The 27,114-nt window shown below is 45.4% G+C and overlaps 1 protein-coding gene across 1 annotated transcript in view; it reads left to right on the top strand.

Annotated features, from left to right (window-relative positions):
• ROS1 (ROS proto-oncogene 1, receptor tyrosine kinase) overlaps window positions 1–27,114 on the top strand; it is a 256,125-nt gene that overhangs the window by 27,267 nt on the left and 201,744 nt on the right. Inside the window, exons 6-12 of the mRNA XM_044291160.1 lie at window positions 71–147; window positions 6,080–6,196; window positions 7,018–7,202; window positions 14,063–14,160; window positions 16,421–16,944; window positions 19,000–19,206; window positions 19,607–19,717. Coding sequence (XP_044147095.1) covers window positions 71–147; window positions 6,080–6,196; window positions 7,018–7,202; window positions 14,063–14,160; window positions 16,421–16,944; window positions 19,000–19,206; window positions 19,607–19,717 — 1,319 coding nt within the window. The remainder of the gene's footprint in view (window positions 1–70; window positions 148–6,079; window positions 6,197–7,017; window positions 7,203–14,062; window positions 14,161–16,420; window positions 16,945–18,999; window positions 19,207–19,606; window positions 19,718–27,114) is intronic.

Here is a 27,114-nt window from a genome sequence, read left to right as displayed (position 1 = left end):
TCTTCTATATTTGCCCCATTTGTGCCATATACATTTTGTGATATAATAGGTTATATTTCTTTTTCAATAGGCTTTCCATCACTGCAGTAAATAAAGACGGAGAAGGCCCGGCTGCAGAAGCTAACATTACTACGCTGGGATCAGCAGGTACATTACACTTTAGGATTAACTTCAGCACAAAAAAACGAAAGATACAATATAAACTCATGGTACTAATGTATGGTGAGTTTTCATCTTATAAGCTATTTGTGCTGCCAGTTACAAATGATAAAATAATCCATAATATTGTATACAGTATTATATACTGTAGAATGTGTACAAGATATAAGAAACTAAATCAAAGGTGGGTGTAGGCTTTTCTATTTGGGGAGAGTTTAGCTTAAAGGGGTGGTATAAAATTAAGAAATATGGTGGCTTTTTTCCAGAAACAGCGCTACACATGTCCACATGTCACGTGTGGTACTGCTGCTCAATCCAGCACCATCCTGTAAGGGTATGGTAATGTAAGGGAATAAACTATTCTCTGTGGCTTGTTACTACTGTGCAGGGCATGGAGGGGTTGATGTATAGTTATTACAAGATATAGACCCAATATATAGAGTAACTATTTGGTCTACAAGCTCTGAAGATATTGGTACAGAAATAATTTTAACCAACATTGACTGAAATGGTCGAAAGGTCTTTCAAGCAGTTAATATGCAGCTCAGATTGTATGTATCAGGCACGGTTGGCGAACTGCACTTTTTTTTGGGCCACTGTAATGGCTAGCTGACATTCAGGAGCCTTATCCATAGGTTTTCCTTTACGCTAGCAACATCCCTTAGTATCCGGGCCAAAAAACGAAATATAGCTATAGCGCCAAGAAAATTTTAAATTCTTGATCTGAGCACCTAAAGCTAGGAACTCAAATGGCAACCCTGAAATGTATGAAATAGTAAAGCTCTCAGCATACTGTCCCCACGATAGGGAATCATAGTATCAGTGCAGTAGTGCCACATTGCAGCTATTCTCTAAAGTTCACCACTCAGAATTACTCACGTTAGTACATAAATAGCTTCAGTACCATAACCATGTGGATAGGAATGCAACATCCATAGAAATGTCTATAATACATCATAATCTCACACAGATTACCTGTGAGCAATTAATCTGAAGCTTCTGAAATGTAGTTATCTAACACATGCATGCTCGATTGAGCAGATCATACATATGTGTATGGGGGAAGATTTGAGACACATAGCTGTCAGTTAAGCAAGTTAATGTGTATGGCCAGCTTAAGGCCGCTGTCATGGACGTCCCCGCGACAGAGGGTGACAGAAGGTCTGTGAGACTGGCAACACGTGCTTTGATCTGACAGGTTTCCTTGTGGATCAATAGACGTAAGTGTTGTTTCTGATACTGGCCACACCTCTAACCTCCAGGTGTTGCTATTGTGGCCATTTAACTTTCCTTATTCATAGTTGCTTCTCCCAAAATGCTGTGCGGTTTATAGCTTCAGTGGTATATGTGGTCTGCTGGTGTTTGCTTCTTGGCTGAGTTCCTGTTGCTGCCATAGCTACTGGAAAGTTAAGTGTTTCCTTTCTCCTTTGCATTTTGTTTTGTTTTATCTGTGTGTTGTTTTTCCCCTGCCCTTTGTTGTAGGCCTGAGGAAGACTCGTAGTCATCCGTTCTTTCTGGAGGTACAGGTAGTCTCAGTCCTGTCACTATCGCCAGGGTCTTATAGGGTGAGGTAGGCCTCTAGGTACTACTGCGTTTGAACTCACCTACCTTTGGGGTCTGTTCATACTGATAGCCAGTCGGGACTGTGACTAGGGATTTGACTAGGAGATGTCCTTCTTTCTTCCCTTGCTTTCAGGCCTTGTTCCTTGTTCCCTCTTTGTCACGGTGGAGAGTGGGGGAAACCCCCCACCGTACAATGTCAGGGAATTTGGGAAAGCAACTAAGCCTGAATGCCGGGATCAGGGAGCAGGTCACCTCCTATAACTTCCCTAATCCTCGCCTTAACTCCTCACCGTATGAGCGGACATAGATGGTAGGACGGCTCATACCCTGGAAACCTTGGGCCCTGAATCGCCCTGATAATCCGTCACAAAGGAGCAGGGGAGAGACGGATGAATAGGAGTCTCAACCGATCTAGTAGCAGGGAAAAGTAGAAACCATATACAGCAACTGGATCGGCAGGTAAGAACACCGGACAACACACTTACCTGCCGCCACGACTGGAACCATACAACAGGACACCATACAAACAACACATACAGGAATACAGCACTGCATACAGGCATGCGGTTCATCCCTCCGGTAAACCATGAGACCCCCTTCCGGAGGCCACAATAGACAGGGAAACGTCTTGCATTCATGCTGGACAAAGCACACCAAAATACCAGACATGAAACAACAACAAGATGTACACCACACCCAGAACATAAACCCACACCGAACTTAAACACAGGTAAGGTAGGGAACATGGATGAAACAAGGAAGACATCACTGGAGACATCGATGTCCCACTAGGTGGCCCACAGACTGCAAGATGGAAAATCCAGACCAGGAGCATAACTCCAGCATACACCAAAGCTGGAGTACAACTGACTCCTGGCTTTTAGCCACAGGTATAAGAAGCACCTAGTGACCACACCCAGAAAGGTAGTTAACCCCTCCAGCAACAGACAGAGGAGGAACCAGGAGAAGGTGAGATAAGCACATACAAGCTGACATCAACGTGTTGCCCCTGCCAACCGGCAGGTACGGCAAAACGTTTCACAGCGCACAACACTGAGGCCGTGACACTCTCCTTCTTTGTCCGGTGTGGTGTCTTCCTCCCACACGTGGGCTTAACAACCGCATTCACATCTGCTCTGTGAATGTCGTCTGTTTGGCAGAGGAACAGACGGCTGGAGTTCACTTTATCCAGCATTGCCGGATACCACCGTGCACCTCCAGCATCCAATTTACCATAATGGGATCGAAAGGGGATATGGTCGCTTTCCGACATATCTGCCGGCTTTTAGGCAGACAAAAAATGCTGTGTGTAGTATTTTTTGTTGAGCAGAAGGCCAGCATATATGCTGGATACAGTGACCAGTACAGAGTAGCAGAGTTCACAACGCAGATGTGAACTTGGCTTAAGCCTAATAATAGACTCACTCTTCCTTTTCTAGTGAGATCACTTCTCAGTATTCATCTCATTATGATCACAGACAGAATCACAATGACAGGTTGCACCTCATATATAAAAACATAGGATTCACCATTCACAATAGATGAAAGCCACAGCTCTCATCCCCCCCCTCTCTTTACAATGGCCTCTGCATGGATCAGCATGTTACATTTATAAAAAAATCTCCTGTCTACAGGTTCCTATGGTCCATGTGGCTCCTGTAAAGCATTTCTCTGGACCAGCTTAGGCAACATGGCCACCCCCATCATCATGCACAGAAAACAGAATTAAAAATCTATCATCAGAAAATAAAAAAATGGACAAGACAAAGAATATTTTTCAAGATCTGACAATGTGGTTAAGTTATCTTAGAATATTGATGACACATTACCTTTAAGGTGCAATTAACCTTCAAAGGAAAACATCATTCACAATACATTAGGGTCACAGCTTACCTCATCCCCATCTCTGCACAATAGCCTCTGTACAGACCACAGAGCATGCCTAGAAAAGTCTTTTATAAACATCAATACAAAATCTCCAGTCTACAGGTTACTATGATCCATGTGGCTCCTCTAAAGCATTTCTCTGGAGCAGCTGAGGAAAAATGGCTACCCCTTAATCATGCACAGAAAACAACAAAAAATCTACCATTAGAAATACAAAAACAAACAGATAAGACAAAAAGAATATGTTTCAGGATCTAGTCAACTGGTTTGAATTAGTAAAAAATATTGGTGACACATTCCCTCTAAGGTGCAAGCAACCTTCAACATATTGATTGTATTTTGGTTTCTGAAAGTCCAAGCAGCTATTCTAACTTTGACTTAAATACTTTTCTTTCTACTAAGAAATGATACAAGTAATTATCAGTAGCATGTGTGATTTCATTAGACATATGAATAAAAATCATCATGGGGAAAAAGCATGAAAAAGGGGTGGGTACTCCTTCTTCTCCTGTGGAGGTTGTCTGTATGGCAGTTCCTGATTTTACACCACAATTTAAATGTTAACAGTTTTATTGAGGATGTGACATTTATCGAACCCAGAAAATGACTAGTATAATATTTAACAAGGAAAGATTAGATATGGTTGATGTAAATTATGTGGACACACTGGAAAATGTTATGCAATGACTTGCAGATTTATCTAAGCCTGTTAAAAAGACTTAAGAGTAATACAATACTACATTGTGGATTAATTTAACAGCACTATTATCAACCCATGTGTGTGCCTACCTTTTGTGAATCATTCAAATACAGCCTGTATATAGCAAACCAGACTTTCTTCTTTATGTAGCAAAATTTCCCAACATTTAAAAAGTCAAAATCTGATTCTTTCTACCAAAACAAGGTGAAAAGCCCCTCTTTGAGCTTGCAGACAATTAGGTGTTTGCTTCTTGTTTTAAATTTCCTCATTCATTTCTTTATAGGGTTTTCCTATCCTCAGGATAGGCCTTTAGTATCTGACAGGTAGGGATCTGATTCCCGACACCCTCTCTAATTTGAAGAGGCCTGTGTGCCAAGTTAACTAAAAGTGTTCCTTCAAAGTGATGCAGAACCTAACTGGGGCTTTCCGTCAGTAACATTTTGTTGACCTATCCTCTAAATAAGTCATCAGCAATATTTGACCTGTGCCTGGGGCAAGTGTCCAGTGAATGTGACATCAAAGAAGAGGCCACAGCAATAACCAGGGTGCAACAGCCTTGTTAAACAGCTAAATGGCAGAGGTTCCAGGAGTTGGACCTCCACCGATGAGATACTGATGATGATCTATCTTGGAAAACCACTATAAAGGGGGTTTTCACCCCTAGAGAACTTTTCTGCAGACCCCCGAGTCTGGGTGGACATATGGTGGGAATCATACTGGCCTGATTCATGATGCTGGGTTCCGGCTCCATCACGAACACTTGGGCACCGCAGGTCTCGGATCTCCCCAAGTCACCTATGCACCACGTCACCCAATGGCATGATTCATGGGTGAGATATCACTGCTCTGGCCAGTAATTGGCTGCGGGATTCCCATGTGACCCGCATCGAGACCTGAGAACTGTAGTGCCGCAGGAGGAGTGATGGAGCTGGAACCCAGTTAAGTATGTTTCCCATCACGGGTCCGGCCAAGGGGTCTGCAGAAAAGATCCCTGGGTGAACAACCACTTTAAGGGTAGTCGCATACACTGTTCTTTACAATTAACAAGTCTTTTGCAAATGTAACCTTCTTTATTCCATATGGCAAATAGACATCGTAATTCTGTATTTATAAATACCATGTAATTAAAAAAAATATTGTCTATTTTTGTAACATTATAATTTAATGAATAATAATTATGTAATTATGTAATAATTTAATAATTATGTAATAATTATAATATTGTAATGTAAGCATCCTCCTGCTTTAATTACTTGCCTGTCTGATAAATGCTATAAAGTATTCTAGACTATCATTGTGATAAGAGATTTGTGCATGCAGGACATCAGTTGGCTTTCTCTTTATTCACTGGGAAAGGATCTGCACCCAAATGACTAGACATGTGATGTGTCAAGTGTTTTCAACCCCCAATTATACATAGAAGAAATTTCCATTTAGATGAAATAATAGCATCTGTTCACTGTTATGCTGTGGAGCTTGGCGACGGTCATTGATCATCCCTTACAAAGCAGTAGCACCGCCCATTATAAGAGGCTCCATACAAATCTAACTGACATAAAATCACCTAAATCCTGTGGAAATCTAAAATGAATGGAAAATATCTATGGTAACCTTGTTACATGAGAATTGCTTGAGGGGGTCGCTCAATACTTTTTGCCAGATACTCAACAGAGTCTGTCTTCAGTGTAACAAACAAACTGGTGCTATGGCCTCCAAGACCATCAGGATTGACACATTGGCAATTTCCACATCTGATCACACTCTCTTTAGTTCCAGATAAGTCTCAGTGGTTCTTTATGTCAAGAAATGACACTCTTAAATGGTGGGAAAACCTGGAGTATGATGTGCATGAAGCTCAATGTCTTACAACACGCAGCAAAATACACAGTAAGTCTATACTCCATTGTGGTGTATGTTCACAGTAAAAGTATTTAAAAAAATCCTAAAATTTCAAGGTGGGCTCAATATGACCATAATCACTATGCCCTCTTCTATGCTCAAAGCCAACATTTACTTTTATATGCAGCCAAACATCAATTGATCCAACATAAAAAATGATGGCTAAGGCTAAATTCAAACAAGTTCAGTTTTCATATTTGGTAGCACCATTTCGAGCATTCCGGCCAAACATATGACCAGAGGTACAATTCTATGGCAATAGTGGCCTTAGAAAAAGAACTTAATTTTGGCACAGTAGCTATTAATGCCTATAGGCGTATCAATGTATACATAAAGAGATAAATCATTGTGAATAAAGTCTTAGCAATTATTATGAGTAGGGATGAGCAAACTTGTGTTTCAAGTTCGGCGTTCAAGGTTCAGGTTATCTAAGAATTCCGTTATGGATTCCGCTACCACAGAACATAACTTATGGTCCGTGGTAGCGGAATCCTTAACGGAATTCTTAGATAACCCAAACCTGAAACACACACGCCGAACTTGAAACACAAGTTCACTTATCCCTAATTATAAGTTCTTTTGTATACATAGAAATACCTAAGAAATAATATGTCCAATATATATGTTATGTGGATTCTAGATTATTAGCTCTAGAAAGGAGTGTCAGCAATATAAAATGACATTAGAGAGGGAGCATGGAGAAATGTTTCTAGCTTTACTTCCTTATGTGATAGTCAGTACAGCCTTTGCAGGTTTCATTGGGAAAAATTAATTTCTGAATCTTATTTCTTATCCACTTTTTTGACTAGGTGTCTCTGTTAATGTGCACACCCAAGCAGTCTATTTCTCAGAAGCCAATTACGTTTGGTGGAAAGGAGCCACTAACATGACTGATACATCTGACCTCAAGATCTTTCACATTGGCCATGGGACCATAACTTCCTTATGTGTAGACTGGTTATATGACAAGATGTATTTTATCAGGTATAATCAGGTGAGTATGGTTTTTGCATGCAGGTCTAAGCTAGGTATGTGTGTCTAAGAGACTCATATATATATACCTGTACACTTAACCAGGTAATACATTCTAGATATGTATAAGTACACTATATTTACTTACACATACACTCTACACCGGATGACCCATACAGACCACCATTTAAGAGGATTGTTTGTATGATCAGATCCCACAGTTTTGCTGTCCATGATCCAGACACAGGTGACACCTTCATTACACACCCATCTCTGCCCAAACCATTTCCAGGTGCTTGGCAGAAGAGAATTTGGTGTCACGCCACCCATTATGTGTCCTCCCAGTGACAACCTCACATTATGTGTCCTCACATTGAAGCTTCGATTCACTCAGTGCTAGTGGACACTTTAAGATCCGCTCAAATTTCCCTGTGGATTTATATGTATTTTTATACCATATCAGCATCAAAATCTGCAATGGCATTTTTTTCCTGCAGATTAGGAATCTGCAGGGAAAAAACGCGTCTATTTCCAAATTTGTGCAGGTGACCTTAGGGTATGTTCACACGTTTAGGTTGATTTGTGCAGTGGTTTTTGGAAACTGTAGCAAACAATTACACAAACCAATAAATTTGGAAAAGTGTAGTCATATATTGTAATTAGGGATGAGCGAAATGACTTCGGATGCTTCATCTGAAGTCGATTTGCATAAAACTTCATTGTAATACTGTGCGGAGTAGGCGCTCCATACAGTATTAGAATGTATTGGCTCTGATGAGCCAAAGTTATTACTTTGCGAAGTCTCGCGAGACTTCGGGTAATAACTTTGTGAATTAATTATTACTGTAAAAAACCTTGATACTGAACTCGGATTTGGTTCCAAGGTGTTTTTTTTACAGTAATAATTAAGTTATGAAGTTATTACCCGAAGTCTCGCGAGACTTCGCAAAGTAATAACTTCAGCTCATCAGAGCCAAAACATTCTAATACTGTATGGAGCGCCCACTCCGCACAGCAATACAGTTAAGTTTTATGTGAATTGACTTCTGATGAAGCATCCGAAATCGCTTTGTTCATCCCTAAATTGTGATTATTATGTGTGCGGTTTTAAAAACGACAGCATGCTTCAATTTAGAAGCTTTCTCCTATAGGCAATTTTAATGCAGTTTCCATTGGCTAGACATGCTATGTGGAGGCAAAGAATGCACAGAAAACTCATGAGCACTGCATTCATTTTAGTACAGTTTTAGAAAACTGCCTTAAAAGTCCCTGGAAATGCACTGCATTTTAAACAACTTTTGGCATTTTTTCCCTTTGGTTCGGTAATCGTTAATTTCTAACGATAATTTGTTTTCCCTTAGTCCTAACAGCAGCACAGATGGGGTTAACTTCCCCTGTGGACTGGTAGGACCGGCGGAATTTTTAATGAGCCCAAGAACCAATAAGCGATCTTCAGCTCCCAGAAAGGGAGATCGCCCCCCAGCCCACCGTGTCTTTAACAAGCATCATGTACCTAGGGTGGGATATTTGTGTGCTGCTGTTAGGACTAAGGGAAAACAAATTATCGTTAGAAATTAACGATTCCCTTACGTCCTACCAGCAGCACAGATGGGGAGATAGCAAGAAGAATTCCCTAGGGAGGGTCCTCATGCCTGGCAGAACTAAGAACTGTCTTCCCAAAGGCCGAAAACTCTGCCACCCTAGCATCTATCCTATAATGGGAGATGAAGGTTGACTCAGAGCTCCAGGAAGCCGCCTTACAGATCAACTCTAAGGGGAGAAGTCTTCTCTCCGCAACAGAGGTGGAGACAGCCCTAGTAGAATGGGCCCTCACAAACTCCGGAGGATCTAGAGATTGGGAGACAAAAGACTCCCTGATGGCTTCCTTGATCCAGCGACTAATGGTAGCTTTAGACGCTTTACGGCCTTTAGACTTACCGGCAAACAGGATGAGGAGATTCTCATCTATCCTGAACTCTCTAAATCTATCCACATAGACCTGGAGGCACCTCGAAATATCCAGCGGATGTCTGGCTGGAGTATCAGAGGAGGAGGCTGAAAACAAAACTGGTAAAGAGATTACCTGGTTAATATTTTGGAAGGTTGGAATTTTAGGTCTGAAGTAGGGTAAAAACTTCAGGAGTACTCTGTCCTGCAAGAAAATGATGTAAGGGTGAATTGCAGAAAAAGCTTGTAGTTCAGAAATCCTCTTGGCTGAAGCTACAGCCAGAAGGGGGGGGGGGGGGGGGGTGCTAACCCCCTGAGCACTGAAAGATCCCACTGGGGAATAGGTCTCAGTATAGTAGGCTTTAGTCTTTCAGCTCCCTTTAGGAAGCGTTTGATGAGTGGGTCCCGAGAATGTGGCCTGTTAAGACAGGCCGAGATGGCACAAATCTGTACTCTCAAGGTAGCTGGAGAAAGACCTTTATCTAATCCATCTTGAAGGAATTGCAATATCGCAGGAAGGGGCGGATCTGCAGACGCCACCTGTTTGGAATCACACCATGACACGAAGATTCTCATGATCCTGAAGTAGGCCTTCTTTGTAGACTCTGCTCTAGAATGTGACAAAGTTCTCTGGACCGACTCGGAAAGCCCTTCTATGTTGGGAAGGGACTGATCAACCTCCAGGCTGTCAGGTTGAACCTGTGCAGATCTGGGCAGAGGTGAGTGTCCCACGACACCAGGGTCTGCTCCGGGGGGAGTCTCCGGTATTGTTCCCGACTCATCTGAATGAGCTGGGTAAACCAGGATCTCCTGGGCCAGAACGGTATGATGGCTATTACCGAGGCCTGATCCTGACGGATTTTCGTCAATACCCTCGGTATCATGGAAAACGAAGATGTAAGCCAGCCTGAACCTCCACGGTATCGTCAGAGCATCTATCGCCAGGGGGTTGTCTTCCCTGTACAGGGAACAGAACCTCAGCACCTTGGCGTTGAACCTGGTCGCCATGAGATCCACCTCTGGCATACCCCATCTGTGAACTAACTGCCTGAAGATCTCTGGATGCAAAGACCACTCCATGGTCGGTAATCCTCGACTTAAGCGGTCCGCTATCATATTGAGGGAGCCTCGAATATGAGTGGCAGATAGATGGGAAAGGTTCGTCTCTGCCCACCGAAGAATTACCCCGATCTCTGACAGAAGGGGCAATGATATTGTGCCTCCCTGCTTGTTTATGTAGAGAACCGCAGTCATATTGTCTGACTGGACTTTCACTGCTTTGCCCCGGATCTGAGGGGCGAAGTGAAGGAGGGCTAGCCGGATAGCTCGCATCTCGCGAAGATTGGAAGAGAGACGCCGCTCCAGAGGAGACCAAGATCCCTTGTACTGGTGATCCGTCCAGGTGAGCGCCCCAGCCTACAAGGGACGCGTCTGTAGTCAATATGAGCCAAACTGGTTGGGTCATAGACTTCCCTGCTGGCAGCTGGAACCACCATCTGAGGGAATTCCGGGTTTGACCGGACAGGGAGCACAGGGAATCTAGCCCCGCAGGACTGCCGTTCCATAAGTGTAAGACCTCCGACTGAAGGGGGCGGAGGTGCCATAGCGCCCAAGGGACTGCGTCCGCAGCCGCTGACATGAGCCCCAGCATCTTCATGAGAGTCCGGATGGAGACTCGACGAGGGACATAAAGGACCCTTGCCAGGTCCTGAATCCGCGCTCTCCTTTCTAGAGTCAACTGGAGGGACATCTCCACAGAGTCGACCACGAATCCTAAATAATGGATTGAAGTCGATGGGCTCACATTCGACTTCTGCCAGTTGATAATCCAGCCCAGGCGGAGGAGAAAGGAGATTGCGATCTGAAGATGGCAGGTAAGGATCGGAACTGAAGAGGCTATGAAAAGCCAATCGTCCAGATAAGGAATACTAGTCAGTCCTTGAAGTCTCAAAGCTGCCACCGCCGACACCACCACCTTGGTGAAGATGAGAGGGGCAGAAGAGATTCCGAAGGGAAGAGCGGCGAACTGAAAATGCCTGCGAACCCCTGAGATCTGGACCGCGATCCTGAGGAACTTCCGGGAGGCGGAATGGATCGGGATGTGGAGGTAAGCATCCCTGAGGTCCAGAGTAGCCATGACGTCCCCAGGGTTGAGGATGTGGCTGACTGACCTTATGGTTTCCATCCAAAACCTGGTTTTCCTTACAAATCGATTGAGGAATCTCAAGTCGATGATCATCCGGAAATCTCCCATCTTCTTGGGAACCAGGGAAACTGGAGAATAAATCCCTAGGCCTCTCTCCACTGCCGGCACCTCCTCCAGAGCTCCCTTGGAGATGTAGTCCTGAATGTAGGACTCTAGGATCTTTTGTCTGGCAGACCCGAAGTTTCGCGTAGCGATGAATCTCTCGGGGGGGGGGGGGGGGGGGGGGGATGAGATCTACCCGGTAACCGGCAGAAACTATACCCTGGGGTCTGCAATCTGCTGGGCCCAAATGTGTCTGAAGTGGGAGAGACGGCCCCCCACGGGAATCTGGGGGAGGGGTACGGGAAAATCTAGAGGAGATACGGCAGGGGCAGCAGGGCTTAGCCAAGAGCATCGGAGAGGCCCATAGTCAGGAGGGTTTCGCCTCCTTGGTGGGTTTGTGGGGGCGTCTCGAGGATCTACGAGACGGCCCCCCCAATCTCTGCGCCTAGCCTGCTGCCCTGAACGGCCTCCGCCTCTTTGATCCTGTCTAGGGCGTCCCCGAAAGGGCTGCTGGGGGAGACTCTTCCCCTTCTTGTCGGAGAGTCCCTCCATAATTTTATCCAATTCGGACCCGAACAGCCTATCCGGCTCGAAGGGGAGCCCACATAAATTAAATTTGGACGCGTTGTCCGCATTCCACGGCTTCAGCCATAGTGGTCTACGGGCAGCTGAGACCAGAGCCATCGTTTTGGCTGCCAGTTTTAACTGCATTTGGGTGGAATCACACAAAAAATCCATAGCCAGATTGACTGACTTGAAGGCGGTCAAGATGTCATCTCTGGAAACGCTCTGATCCACGTCTGTCTGGATTTGATTCAGCCTGGAGCGTAAAAAGGAGGCTGCTTCAGTGGCCGCGATAGATGTCGATGCGGAGGCAGCGGCCGCCGCGTAACCCCTTCTAAGGGTGCACTCTGCCCTGCGATCTAGAGGGTCCTGCAGACTAGACCCATCGTCTGCAGGGACCAGAGTGCGCCTGGACAACTTGGCTATCGCCATGTCCACCTTGGGAACGGAACCCCACGATTCCACCAAGGGTTTAGCCATCGGGTACATAAGCTTGAACTTCCTGGTGAGGACTGGACCTTTTTCAGGCTTTCTCCACTCTGTGCGCATCACAGAGAGAAGGGTCTCATCCGCCCTAAAGACACGCTGTGTCCATCCGGCGGGATCGGAGGACTCCCCCATGTCAACATCATGGTCCCCCGACCTGATGGACTTCAGCAACTTCTGTGTTTTCTCTGGAGGAAAAAAACAAGAAGTTAGTTCTTCTTCCTCAGAAGATGACCCCACGGAACAGGGAGTGGGTCTCTCGACTGGTGCAGCCACTTCCATAAGAGTCTGGGAGGATCCTGGTAGCCTCTCATTAAGAAGGCGCACAACTCCCTTTATGGAATCATCCACGTAGGTTTTCGTCCACTGGAACATCTCCTGCATCGTGGGTTCCGTGGTTGCCTGTGTGCGACAACTCTCGCACCTTGAATAAGGACAGTTGTCGTCCAAAGGAGTGTTACAATCGTAACAGGCCAAGTGCTTTCTTTTGGCCCCGGACTTCCGCTGTTGATCCGAATCCCTAGGGGAAGCCATCACTGTAACAGAAAAAAAGACAGGTCATAACACCTAACAAACACATAGTGAGGTGGAAAAAAACATCTGGGACGCCCACCAGCACTTGAAGAAAATAGAGCTGGAAGAAAATATCCAATAGCAAGAATATATGCCAAGCACAGGGAACTCTGGAGCTAGCTTGTGCAAAGCAACGCAACCAGAGACTGAATGACAGGCTCTGGGCGTTTAAAAAGGGGGAGCTCCGCCCCTGGGCGGGGTCTCCACAGAGGTAAGCCCAGATCTCTAATGGAGCCTTTATTATAGACAGCTATATATAACGTATCTCCCTTATCTGCTCTTGACAGAGCAGGATCCCTGGTTAAAGAAAGACCGAGCGGTGAGAAGAAACAAACTCACTGCTCGGAGATATGAGAAAACCGGAAGTGACGTTGTGCACCTGCGCGTCACTTCCGGAAGATGGTGGCGCCCACGGCGCAGACGCCGGCACGGCGTCTGGCAACCGGAGTATCGCTGAGCCTCCGAAAACCGGGTCGGAAGAAGAGGGGAGGGAGGTCACCCCCCCCCCCCCGAGGTACACCTGTAAATATAGAGCCGCAATAAGCTTCTTAGAAAGCAAACAAAGGCAAGCCAGTAAAGGCAGAAAGCAGAAAGGGGGCAATCTCCTAGAACAAGAGAGCCCCCTTCAAAAACACTTCAGCTCCCAGAAAGGGGAGCCTCACGCCAGTCCACCTGTCCAAAGGACAGAAAAAAACACGGTGGGCTGGGGGGCGATCTCCTCCCTTTCTGGGAGCTGAAGATCGCTTATTGGTTCTTGGGCTCATTAAAAATTCCGCCGGTACTACCAGTCCACAGGGGCAGTTAACCCCGTCTGTGCTGCTGGTAGGACGTAAGGGAATTTGGCTGTTCCTCTGCTGAAAACACTTGAGCATGCGAACTTGCTTATATTGAGCAGGAGCATTTTTTTTTTTATTTACAACATTTTTACAATGGATAACAATAATTCACGTGAACAGAAACAGCATAGTAACCCATGCCATAACACGTTCATCACAAATAGAGGATAAAATACCTTTTGGTATATGGCAGATTGTAATATGTATGTGTTTGCTTCTTTATTTTAGATTTATACATGCAATTTAATGAACTGTACTTCTACTGCTAATATTCCAGTACAAGATGTACAGAAGCCCAGGAAAATAACAGCTGATCCATATAATGGGTATTATTTTATTTTAATATGGTTATACTGTATAAATATTGTGAGCTACAATCAGGGCCAGGATGAGGGGTAGGCAAGGATAAATGCCCATCTATGGCGCCACCTTGCAACTAGGCTCTATTCACACATCCGTAATTCCGTTCCGCTAAAATAGCAGACCCCGAAAAATAGAACATGTCCTATTCTTGTTTGCGATTGCAGACAAGAATAGGCATTTTCTATTAAGTGCCGACGATATGCGGTCTGCAAAATGCGGAACGCACATTGCCGGTGTCCGTGTTTTGCTGATCCACGGATCTGCAAAACACACATGGGTGTGTGAATGGACCCTAAGATTATGGGGGACACAGACAAGTATCTAATACACGTCACTTTTCATGTTTGTCTTTCACAATAAAACTGCAGTGTGCAAAGGTCAATGCTCTCTAATGTGTGTGAAGCCAGCAGATCTGCAAAGCTCCACAGAGGAGAATGTTAGCTGTTCTAAGTGCACAGGGTCTGGGGTCTGAATTTAGGGGGTCTGAGGTCTGTAGTTATTTCAGGATCTATTTATCTTGGGGTCTGTCTTTATTCTGGAGTATGCATTCAGGCCAGGGTCTGAAGTCTAGGGTCTGATTTGAGGTATGCTTTATGCTGGAGTACATATTTCTTTAGGTCTGGCCAGGGGTAGTGTTGAGCACGAATATTTGACAAGCAAATTTTTATTGCGAATATCGGCACTTCGAGAATTTGTGAATATTTAGAATATAGCGCTATATATACGTAATGACAAATATTATTATATTTTTTTTTTTTAACACAGTACACATCAGGTGATCATCCCTCCCTTCTTCTAGCTTGTGGGCCAATGAGAAGGCTTTGTCACAGCTTAGCAACATCCCTAGCAACCAATAGAAAAGTTGCCTACCCCTTACTATATAAGAACCTCCCCAGCAGCCATTTTCTAAAGTTTATTGCAGTTATGGAAGAGACAGCAGTGTCATTTCTGTGCTCTGCATTACATTAGACAGTTAACTTATATATATAATTCAGATAGTTGGGTGAGATAATCAGTAGGTTAGATTGATCTATAGTGTAGCTGATAGGTTCTGCTGTCCATACATACATGCTACAGACATAGTGCTATGATGTCATAAGTTGCACTTATTGTGAAAAAATATGCGCATCATTAATTGCCGAAAATTCGCAAGGCAAATATATTGGAGCACTCTATCTGCATATAAAGCTATTGTAATGTTCTGCCGTGCCAACCATTTTCTCCAGTCTCAGGAAACTTATACCATCTTGAAAAAATGTAGCATAAGTGACCCACGCCTGTATTTTGGCGCATTACGCAAATAATACATTGCCGATTTTCGCCATCAGGAATATAATATCAAATTCTCGAACTCGTGAATATATGACGAATGTTCTACAAAATATTCGCGAAACATTGCAAATTCGAATATTGCCCCTTCCGCTCATCACTAGTCAGGGGATGTATTTATTTAGGGAATCTGGCCTGGCGTAATTTTTTTCTTTAATTGGGGGGGGGGGTCTATTTATGTAGGGAGTCTTATATCTACATTTATTTTATGGGTATGATCAGGAGTCTGTATTTATTCTAGGGTTTGTATTCTGTGGTCTAGTCTGAGGTATGTATTTGTTCTATGGTTTAGTTATTTTAGGGTCCATATTCATTCTGGGGTTTGTATTTATTATGCAGCCTGTAGTTATTTAGAGGTTTGGTCTGAGGTATGTATTTATTCTGGGATCCAGTCTGAAGTAAGTATTTTATGGTCTGGTCTTAGTATTAGGAGCATTAGGGTCTGTGTTTTGTGGAGTGTTCTGGGGATATTCTGAGAACCGCATTTATTTTGGGGAAAGTACTTATTTTTGGGTCTGCACCTATTTTGGGGTCTGTTTATTCTGGGGTTTGGTCTGGGGTCTGTACTAATTTTAGGGTGAGCCGAAAGATATACAGTATGCACTATTTTTGAGTGGAATGGTGTTTGGGGAGGGAGGCCTATGTACATCGAATACATATAGCCTAGTAAATTGGGCAGCTTGAGAAGATGAATAAACCAATGGACATCAGTCACTTGACTCTAAGTAATGTTTCCATTAAAGGGGTTTCTGACACTTTTTAACTGATGTCCTCTGGCTAGGTCATATAACCTTTTAAGGTTATATATGTATATCCTGTATACATACGGTGTGTATATAATATTCTATAACCTGGTTATAATATTCTTGGATATTCTTTGTTTTTTTCCTGTAGATATTTATTCCTTCTTCTGGATGACGGTATTCACAGAATGAATCTCCCCGAACCTTCCATCAATACAAACATAACTGAACATATCATAAAACATAATGACATTCAGGATTTCATCCTCACTGTCCAGTCCAAGAGAATAGTATATGCACGGAGGGTTGATGCAGATATGTTTTACCTGATGTCTGTTTTCTTGGATGGCTCCGATGAAAAACTCTTGAGACAAATCCATGATGGTTCAATAAAGGGAATAAAAAGCTTTCTCTATTTCAATGACTCTTTAATGTTCACAGATGGAGACAATGTGTGGTATGAGGAATTTTTATTTAATAGTTACTGGTACAATGAATATTTAGTAACCTGTAACACAGCAGCTCCACCATCATCAGGCTATGATAACATGATATTATATGGAGAGTCTACACAGCCAGTTCCTGTGCCAGGAATTCCTGAACATGTGTCAGTGGTATTTGGATCAAAATCAGTTGAAATTCTTTGGAAACCACCAAAGTTAACCATCGGAGCCAGTAAGTTGTCAGAGATTATGTCAAGTCAATTTTGTTTTGCCTCTTTAAAATACCGTAGTTTTGGTTGCCCTCTATGGTCCCTTGGTGGGTCTCCCTTTGACTTTAAGTCCCGAGGGATAACTTAAAGAGTTTGTGCAATGGCATAACATTGATGACCTATCATCAATATGAGATTGGTGGGGGTCTGACTACTTCACCCCCGCTGATCTGCGGTTGAGATAGAGGCAGTCGTACCAGTGCTGCTTCCTCTTCAAAGTTACCTGAACTCCTTTGCAGCGGCGGCACAGTGTAATTACAACTGCTCTTTCCATTCAAGTGAATGAAGCAAGCAGCTATAATCACACAAAGCAGTGCTCACATGAGCGCCACTACCTCTTCAAACGGCTGATCTTCATGGCTGCTGGGTGTCGGACCCCCGCCATTCTGATATTGAGGACCTATCCTGAGGATAGTTCATTAATATCTTTGAACTGCACAACCATTTTAAGGTGCTTGGATCCCAATTTAAAATGTGTAATAGGGCCTTTGCCCTTACCATGTGTGATATTGCTGTCTGCTTATGTGGCAGAAGGCTTTTGGACCTCCTCAGGTATTAGGGGACAGGTGTGACTGCCACCTCTGCACCCCATATAGCTACAACCCTTCTTTAATGCCCTCCCTCTGCCTCCTTCAGTATCATGATAGCAGGTAAACCGATGGGGTGCTCACTGTTTATTTTTATGATTATGATGATCTTCATGATATGTCATAGTAAGCTAATTAAAAACTCAGCTGACATCAAAATGTCTGAAGAAGGCAACATAGATTGACTGTCAGCTAAATGGTCATGTTCACAACAATTTTGGTCCCAATTTCCATAATAAATGCGCATCTGACTATGTTTATAAAGCTTAACATAAACCTTTTGTAGACATCTTTGATGAATCTCATCTCCTAGGAAATTAAAACTATCCATAGTGATGTGAAAAACCCCATAGACATTGGATTTCTAGCAGATCTGTAGCCTGCAGAGGAGAACATAGGAACTGGAAATGGTGGTTTATGGCAAAGAGATTTGGCCCAGACCAAAAGTGCAGGGTAGTGTTGTTGGTGCAGAGTTGCAGTAGTGGCACAAGTTTGAGAGTAGTGCAGCTCAAAGGAGCAGCCTGAGAACAGCCATTGGAGCCATTTTAGAAGTTGAGAAAGCCTTGTGGTTCCAAATCAAAGTGTCTACAGGAGCACGCCACCTACAACAGCTATTCCTATAACCGGACAGCTCCCAGAGTTCCTGGAGAAATACAGGGCTGCCCTAGCTCAATTCACTTGAATATGACTGTATTGCAGCCCCTGCAGCTCGGGGGGCTGGGTGCACCCCTGTTCAAGGAAAAACAGGGGTTCTGCCCTTTTGTTCTCTTGATCATAATGTTATGACTAGGGATGAGCGAATCGACGTCGGATGAAACATCCAAAGTCGATTCGCTCATCCCTAGTTATGACATAGCCTTGCAGTGTGCAATATCATTAAATAATGTGAATACCCCATTAAGGCATAATAATATATTTTTCTGACTAAAATAAAAAAAATATTAGGAATTGATATATAGTATTCCATTTCATTACTCAGTTCCTTATCATAGATATCTATAGCTTTTCCATTCCGAAAACCCCATTCTTCTTCACGGCACGACCAGTGAGGAGTTTGAATGCTGAGTGGTCAACCATGCCGATGCCATTCCATCCAATGTCTATGGAGCTGATGGAGAAGGTGGTGAACAGTTCTTGGCTGTTTTCACCAACAACCTTTAAGGACCAGACAAAGATTTCTTAACGTGACCTGAAGCTGATTACATTTTTATCCAGAGATAAGACGTATTAGGGTATGGCCACATGGTCAGGTTTCCTGATGCAGTTTTGGAAGCCACAATCAGGAGTGTATCATAAAAGGAAAGTATAACGGACAGATAGGACTTTTTTTTTTTTTTTATTCACTTTTGATTTTGGCTTTCAAAACTGCATGCAAAAACCTGACCTTGTGGCCGTACCCTTATAGCAAAATTATTCTTTTTGTTTTGAAAGGTCCTACAGCTTGGCAAAAGTGGATATATAGAGTTTACATATTATCAGAACATACATTATGTGAGATGATCTCAAATATTACTTTAACTGAAATAACTGTGACTGGTCTGAACCTATCTACACGGTATCAAGTGGCTGTTCAGGCATCATCCCCTGCTGGCGAGAGCAAATGGACAGAACCCGTGGAAGGAACAACTCTGTGTCCAGGTGAATGATTACTTTGGCATTCAGATTTCAAATGACAGTTACGGTATGTGGCCACATTCAGATCTGGCTGACGTGGATTATCTGTGTTTATTTCTCACCCATGACTTGTAACAAAGTCCAGTACAATACATGTGAAATTGGGTTTTTAGAGACCAATTCACACATATTGATTTCTTCAGACTGCAGTACGCTTATTCCGTGCTGGATTTGTCATTGATTTTCACATCAGATTTCAACTCTTTAAATGTAACACATGCAAATTTGGATGTAGGTTTGTGATAGATTTGGGGTGAGATCCACGGCAGAAATGTTCTACCATGTGCACACTTACCCTAACTTTTAACAGTCTTGTATAGCTATTTTCTGCTCTGCTGTTCTTAATAAACTACTTTTGTTTCAGCTGATGAGGACCCTTATTTCCTAGCAGTGGGCTTTACAGGAATATGGAGACAACCTTTGGACATGTTTGGTCCAGGACAGCTCATCTCCGACAAACTCAGATATGTATCAGGTAAGCATTTTTCACTTTGATCAGCCAGTGTAGATGTAATTTAAAAATTATATTCAGTAAAAGATTTAGTAAAACTTTGCTGATTTTGCCAGAGGAAGCATTTTAGATGAATTGTCATCCATGAAATACAAGGACAGATCTAGTCTGCCAGAATTGAACTGGCTCATAGAGGTGGTTGTGAGCTAGGACAAAACAACTTTGTGAATATGCACTAAATTGGAATATGTGCTGGGGTTGTCTTCATGAAACAAGCCCCTTAAACGCAAATCCCTGATCACTCTGACCAGATGGGGGTGCACTGCTGCAATGTGTTTTCTGTTACAATAAGTCTTCTTGGTGCCCCCACACAGTATGATGCTCCCTTTGGAACTTCCCAAACATTATGATGCTACTTAGTGTCCCCCATGCTATTTGATATCCCTAAGTTCCCCCTTACAGTAGGATATCCCCTAAGTGCCCCCATCACAGCAGGATGATCCCTTACGTTCCCCCAAACAGAATGAAGCCCCCATAAGTTCGTCTTGCACAAAATGATGTCCTCCAAGTGGCCTCCACACAGTATGACGTCCCCTTAAGAGGCTCCCACACAGAATCGTGTCTCCTTACGTGAACTACACACAGCAATGTCATCTTAAGTGCCCACTCACAGTTATAGATCCTTAAGTGACCCCACATAGTGATGCCCTCTAAGTGCCCTCCACATAATATGATGTCCCCTCTACACAGAGATCCCATTAAAGGCTATGTACACCTCTTGGGGGCAATTTTTTTTAAAGGTTTTCTGTCATCAGAAAAATCGTTATGTAGCTGGCTGACATTAGTGATGTGCTAATGTCAGCAGAACATAACTATGACTTGTATCTCCCTGCCTGCCGCTGTTCGCGCTAAATAATGACTTTTATAATATGCAAATGAGCCTCTAAGTTCTAGTGGAGCATTGCTGCAGCCCCTAGAAACTCCGTCCTCTCACTGTTTGGCACGCCCTTGTAAAGGTGATTGACATCCTTGGTCTCCTCCGTGCGCCGCAAATCCCGCGCCTGCGATGCCCATTTTAGTATTAGGCGCAGTGAGTGAAGGACGCTTGTCTGCTGCCGTCCTTTACTCACTGCGCCTGCGCCTAATACTAAAATGGATGGCGCATGTGCGGGATTTGCTGGGCACGGAGGAGACCGAGGGTGTCAATCACCTTTACAAGGGCGTGCCAAACGGTGAGAGCACTAGCACCTAGAGACTCATTTGCATATTATAAAAGTCATTATTTAGCGTGGAACGGCGGCAGGCAGGGAGATATAAGTCTTATAGTTATGTTCTGCTGACATTAGCACATAACGATTTTTCTGATGACAGAAACCCTTTAAAAATTGCATTTTGCTAATTTGGGGTTAAAAATCATTTTTTCAATTGGTCTTCATTAAAAATATCCTGTCACAAAGGCTTAACTGTTTTTCTTGCTGTGTAAATGGTGCTATCACTTTTTGCCAGTCATCTAATAACCCTTATATCTAAATTACTGAGAGGTGATAAATACTTATTTAAAAGAGTTATCCAATACTAAAAACTGCTCCCCCATAGGCCCCTCACAGGAAATATACTTACCCCACTCCCAGCGCCGCTTCTAGTTCCCACACCGCCGCTGCTGCTTCTCCCCGTGCACGGATGAAAACATCCAGTGTCAGGGAGGGGGCAGCCAAAAGCAGGCCGGAGACGGGGACGAGCCTCCCTATTGTCACCCACGATGCTAGGGAGGCTCGTCCCCGTCCCCACCTGCCATTGGCTACTCCCCCTCCCTGACAACGGATGTTTTCATCCAGGCACGGGAAGAAGCAGCAGTGGCGGTGCAAGGACCAGGAGAGGCCGGGAAGCTGGCTAAGTATATTCCCTGTGAGGGGCCCGGCATATGGGAGGGGGCAGTTTTTAGTATTGCATAACCCCTTTAAGCCACATTCTTATCAGAAAGATAAGAACTGAACTTTGATGAGTGTTTATAATGTCAGAGAGCAGAGATAAGGAGCCCGTCAGCTCCCTGCCTGAAGGAAGAGAGATAGAAAATTCAGATACTGCTAGTAGAGTATCTCAGCTCTGTACAGAGAAAATGACTCCATATTGTTAATAAAGACAAATTGAAAAAATGGATTTTAGCTCATAATGAATAAAAAGCACTAATAATTTTTTTTTTACCCCAAAGCTGTACATACCCTTTAAGTGTCTCTTCACAGAGTGATGCCCCCTTAAGTGCCCTTCCCACACACAGAGTGATGTCCTATACATTTTATGCTCCGATAGTCTCCTCTCCTTTGCGCTGAATTATTGACGTACCGTGCTCTCCTTAGGACTTCCAGATGGAGACGTCACCGGCACTGATGGGCAGGCTTTAGTGCTACCGCAGCCTGTAAAACGGCTAGGGCAGCGCTAAAGCCGGCCCACCAGAGTCGGTGACGTCACCGAACACACTGGTGGGTGGAAGCCTCCGCCCAGCAGTGTGCGGGGGTCAACAAACAAGTCCTTGCCCTTCGTGATCCAGCGCAGGGTAAGGGAGAGCATCAGAGCATGAAATGCTCATCTTAGTGGGGCTGTCTGGGTGAAAATATGGGTATGGCCGGGTTCAGCTCTGAACCCGAAAAATCCCTTTAAATACTCACCTACACCACATTCCTCCTATGAAGCGAGCAGAGCAGGTCTTCTCCCCTCCGTGCTGAAATGTCAGTGGCTCAGCACAGCAAGTGCGATGTTATCACTGCATCGTCCTTGCTGGCATTGGACCACCAATGCCATGGGAATGATGAAGCAGGGAGCTGACGGTTCTGTGCTTCACTATTATATTCAATTGAGGATGCATATACAGTTGAAAGCTGGACATGCAGGGGTCCAGACAGCTAACAACAATGGTGTGGATTTATACTGTGGTCCCCCAGTTAAGTACTCCTGATATACATTATATTCATATCCTGATCTGTCACTATATGGGGCTTCTTTTGCCTGTTTCCCGCAGTGTGTTGTACCTGTCAAAATAATCATACTCACCTACCCCCTGACAGTCAGTTCTAGTTCCCTGGCTTCATTTAGTGATCTTCCAGTTCCTAGCCTGTAAACTTCTGCATGGACGGGGTTACATGTGGCACTGCAGCCAATGTGTAAGCCATGTACCGGATTGGGCTCCACAGGTTACAACGAAGTCACAAACAAGGAAAGCAACTCCGACACCAGTTTTACAAAAATGATATTTTATTTAAACGTGGTAATGAACGCAACCACAGATGCTGGTTACACAAGAATCAATTTACATACACCCAGCCAGGAGGCTGAGACTCTTGTGCTGTACAGCGTGGCACCCTCTGGTGGATGCTGGAGGTATGAGCGGTAAATTTACCTACTGGCAGGCTCAAATAGACCAGCCACAAATGTTATCACCCTAGAATCAGGAACAATTATTTGAGTGTGTGATGCAGGCCAGCCTGCGGTACAGCCCAAATCTTATTCCATGCCATAGTGTCCTAGTGTCAACCCCCAACAATTGATCAAATAGGATGTGCCTATAGTGTTTCTCCTGAATAAACGCCAGCCTGGCTTGAATTAGTTATGAAGCTTATCAGCTCTCCGGTGTGAACTGGCACTTTAAACTTGAAGTCTTTGTTATGAGTAGTTAACAATACTTGTGGTCTGACACAAACAATAAACCTGGTCTTAGTCTCTGGGATCCTAGGTGCCAAAACTGTGATGAAGTACATGCACGATTAGTCTTACTGACCCATGTCTGTTCTGTATAAGATGGTGATTGTGGACGGAACAAGAGTTTCTCCAACAAGCGTGCGGTACCGCAGTGTCTGTGGCTTTACTCCTCAGCTCCTATCTGCATTGCTGGCAGCTATTCCCCTTCCTCTGGACAAGATCAGGATCATGGACACGATCAGCTCCAGTTGGCTGCAGCTCTGGTCCCATAAGGATGCTCTCAAGAGGGATTCTCTCCTCACACAGCTCCTGTATGCTTCTCCCAGGCTCACTTTAAGATGGCTGCAGCTTCACTTCCTCTCCAGGCTTGAAACTCCACCTCTGAGAGTTTAACATCTCATGAATATTGAAATGCAGTCTGTTAGCTGTGCTTAGGAAACAGCGGCACCTTGTGGCCAATCAGCAAAATGTCAGTTCAAATCATTTAACTTAATTTACAAAAATACAGTGTTCACATATGAGAGCTGTTTCCCCATCTCAGAAATGCATGGCTCATAGGTGACACTTCCCCACTACTGGGTCACGTGCTGCTTGGGGATGTATCAATGCTGAGCTCAGTCTTTGGCTGCGGCGGTACACATTGCCTCATAGTGGAAGTAGACCGGAAGTCCTTTAATGAGAATCCAGGAGCTACTGTCATGGTCTTACCTTCTCACTGTTCTCCTTCGTTTGACATGTGCTGGCGGCCATCTTGGTTTCTGGGTTTCTTGTAGCCTCCCACCCTGCGGCTCCTCCTTCCCACTGGGAGGAGCTGGATGCCTAGCTCATATATATAGAAGGTCTGTGGCTTCAGTTCCTTGCTTGGTCCTCCTGTGTGCACATGCTTCAAAGACTGCTGCTGCTTCTGGTTCCTGATCCTGGCCTCGTCTGACTACCCCGTTGGTTCCTGATCCTGGCTTCGTCTGACTACCCCGTTGGTTCCTGATCCAGGCTTCGTCTGACTACCCCGTTGGTTCCTGATCCTGGCTTCGTCTGACTACCCTCCTGGTTCCTGACCTCCGTCTACGCAAGACCCTGCTTCGGTTTAGCCATCCGTTTGGACTTTAGCTACGGCTTGATTTTCAATAAAGCCTTCTTATTTCCACCCATCTCTTGTTGTACGTCTGGTTCATGGTTCCATGACATTAGGACCAAGCCATGAATTCTGACGGTACAGGGCCATCCTCGCTACCTACGCTGGTTGCCAGACTTGATCAGCAGGATCACCTGTTGGGTCGGTTCGCTGTGGCGTTACAAACCCTGCTTGAACGCACGGCTCATTTAGCTTCCGTTGCCGATGGGTCGGTTGTCGCTCCTGGGCCCGCTCCTACTGCCGCTCCGGTTGTTGCGCCAGAGTCTACCCCGACACCTGTTGCTGCGCCTGCGGTGTTTCGGGGTATGACCGGTTCTGCCCCCCTTCCCCAGCGCTTTGGGGGAGAGCCAACTCAGTGCCGAGGTTTCCTTAACCAGGTGGCCATTTATTTCGAGTTGCTGCCACATGCCTTTCCTACTGAGAGATCAAAGGTGGGCTTCTTGATCTCGCTGCTCTCGGACAAGGCCTTGGCCTGGGCCAGCCCTTTATGGGAGAACAACAATCCGGTGGTTGCCGAGTTTTCTGGTTTTGTTGCTTCTCTTCGGAAGGTATTCGATGTGCCGGCTCGTGCTGCCTCTGCTGCGAAGCTCCTTATGTCCATCAGACAGGGTTCACGATCCGTAGCTGAATACGCCATTGAGTTTCGTACCCTGGCAGCAGAGGTGGGCTGGAATAATGAGGTTCTGGTCGCTGCTTTCTCTCATGGTCTCTCGGATGCCTTGAAGGATGAGGTTGCAGCCAAGGACCTACCAGTGGAGCTCGAGTCCCTTATTTCTTTCCTGATTTTGATTGACACCAGACTCAGGGAGAGACCTTCCTTTAAGGAGAGCCTGCGGAGGCCTTCTAACAGATTGGCGCCTACGTTTGCTGTCCCACCCGTGCCTCCCTCTCCTCCCACGCCTCCTGGGGATGACTGGTCTGGGGGTGAACCCATGCAGCTGGGGTTTGCTCGCCTGTCCGAGGGGGAGAGGGTACTCCGGAGACGCGAGGGCCGATGCATGTACTGTGGTCTCGGTGGGCATTTTCGGTTGGCATGCCCGAACTGTCCGGGAAACGCTCGCACCTGAGATCCTGTCGGGGGCAGATCTTGGGTGGAGTCTCCTCGTCCCCGGTTTCCCGTGTTGACAAACCACTGATTACTGTTGTCCTCTCCTGGGTCGGGGGCTCGGTGACGACCCAGGCGTTGGTGGACTCTGGTGCTGGTGGTTTGTTCATTGATAGTGTGTTCGCTGCCGCCAATTCCATTCCTCTGCAGCCTCGAGGTTCCCCACTGGCTCTTGAGGCGATAGACGGCAGACCCCTTCTGCCGCCACACGTGACTCAGGAGACCCTTCCAGTGGGGATGGCCATTGGTGCCGTTCACAGAGAGTCGGTCTGTCTCCAGGTTATTTCGTCTCCACACTACTCGGTGGTCTTGGGGTACCCCTGGCTCCAGAAGCATAATCCGACTTTCGATTGGAGATCGGCCGAGATCCTCTCGTGGTCACCGCAGTGTGGGGCTAGTTGCATCCATGGGCCTGTCAAGTTGCTGTGTACTTCCTCGGACTCTCTGTTGCCTCCTGAATACGAGGAGTACCGGGATGTATTCGATAAGGTGCGTGCGGTTGCCCTACCTCCGCACCGCCCATACGATTGTGCCATAGAGTTACAATCTGGTGCCGTTCCTCCTCGTGGCAAAGTCTATCCACTGTCGGTAGCGGAGAATGAGGCCATGGAGGAGTACGTGAGGGAGGCGCTTTCACGCGGACACATTCGCAAATCCTCGTCCCCGGCAGGGGCTGGATTTTTCTTTGTGAAAAAGAAGGGCGGTGAGTTGAGGCCTTGCATCGACTACAGGGGTCTCAATCGCATCACGATCAAGAACGCTTACCCGATACCCTTGATTTCCGAGCTGTTCGATCGCCTCAAAGGGGCCACGGTCTTTACCAAACTCGACCTGAGGGCGGCATATAACCTGGTAAGGATCAAGGCGGGCGATGAGTGGAAGACCGCGTTTAACACCAGGACCGGTCATTATGAATCCTTGGTTATGCCCTTTGGGTTGTGCAATGCGCCCGCAGTCTTCCAGGAATTCATCAACAATGTTTTCCGTGACCTGTTGCAGCAGTGTGTGGTGGTCTATTTGGATGACATCTTGGTATATTCTGCATCCATGGAGGCCCACATTCTGGATGTCAGACGAGTGTTGCAACGCTTACGAGAGAACAAGCTGTTCGGTAAGCTTGAGAAATGCGAATTTCACCGATCCCAGGTAACCTTCTTAGGTTACATCATTTCCGCTGAGGGGTTCTCCATGGATCCTGAGAAGGTTTCGGCTGTCTTACAGTGGCCCCAGCCCAGTGGGCTTCGTGCCCTGCAGTGCTTTTTGGGCTTCGCCAATTATTATCGGAAGTTCATCAGGGACTTTTCCATGCTAGCCAAGCCTCTCACGGATCTGACCAGGAAGGGCAGTAATCCTCAGGTCTGGCCGCTCGAGGCCATCCGAGCTTTTGAGGCTCTAAAGTCCGCCTTTGTGTCGGCTCCGATTCTGTCGCATCCCAACCCTGGGTTGCCTTTTGTCCTCGAGGTGGACGCGTCTGAGACGGGAGTAGGCGCCCTC

Source organism: Bufo gargarizans, chromosome 4 (genome assembly GCF_014858855.1).
Source record: "Bufo gargarizans isolate SCDJY-AF-19 chromosome 4, ASM1485885v1, whole genome shotgun sequence".
NCBI lineage: Eukaryota > Metazoa > Chordata > Amphibia > Anura > Bufonidae > Bufo > Bufo gargarizans.
The sequence above is the reverse complement of the archived record's forward strand: the minus strand, read 5'-3'. Positions and strand labels throughout refer to the sequence as shown.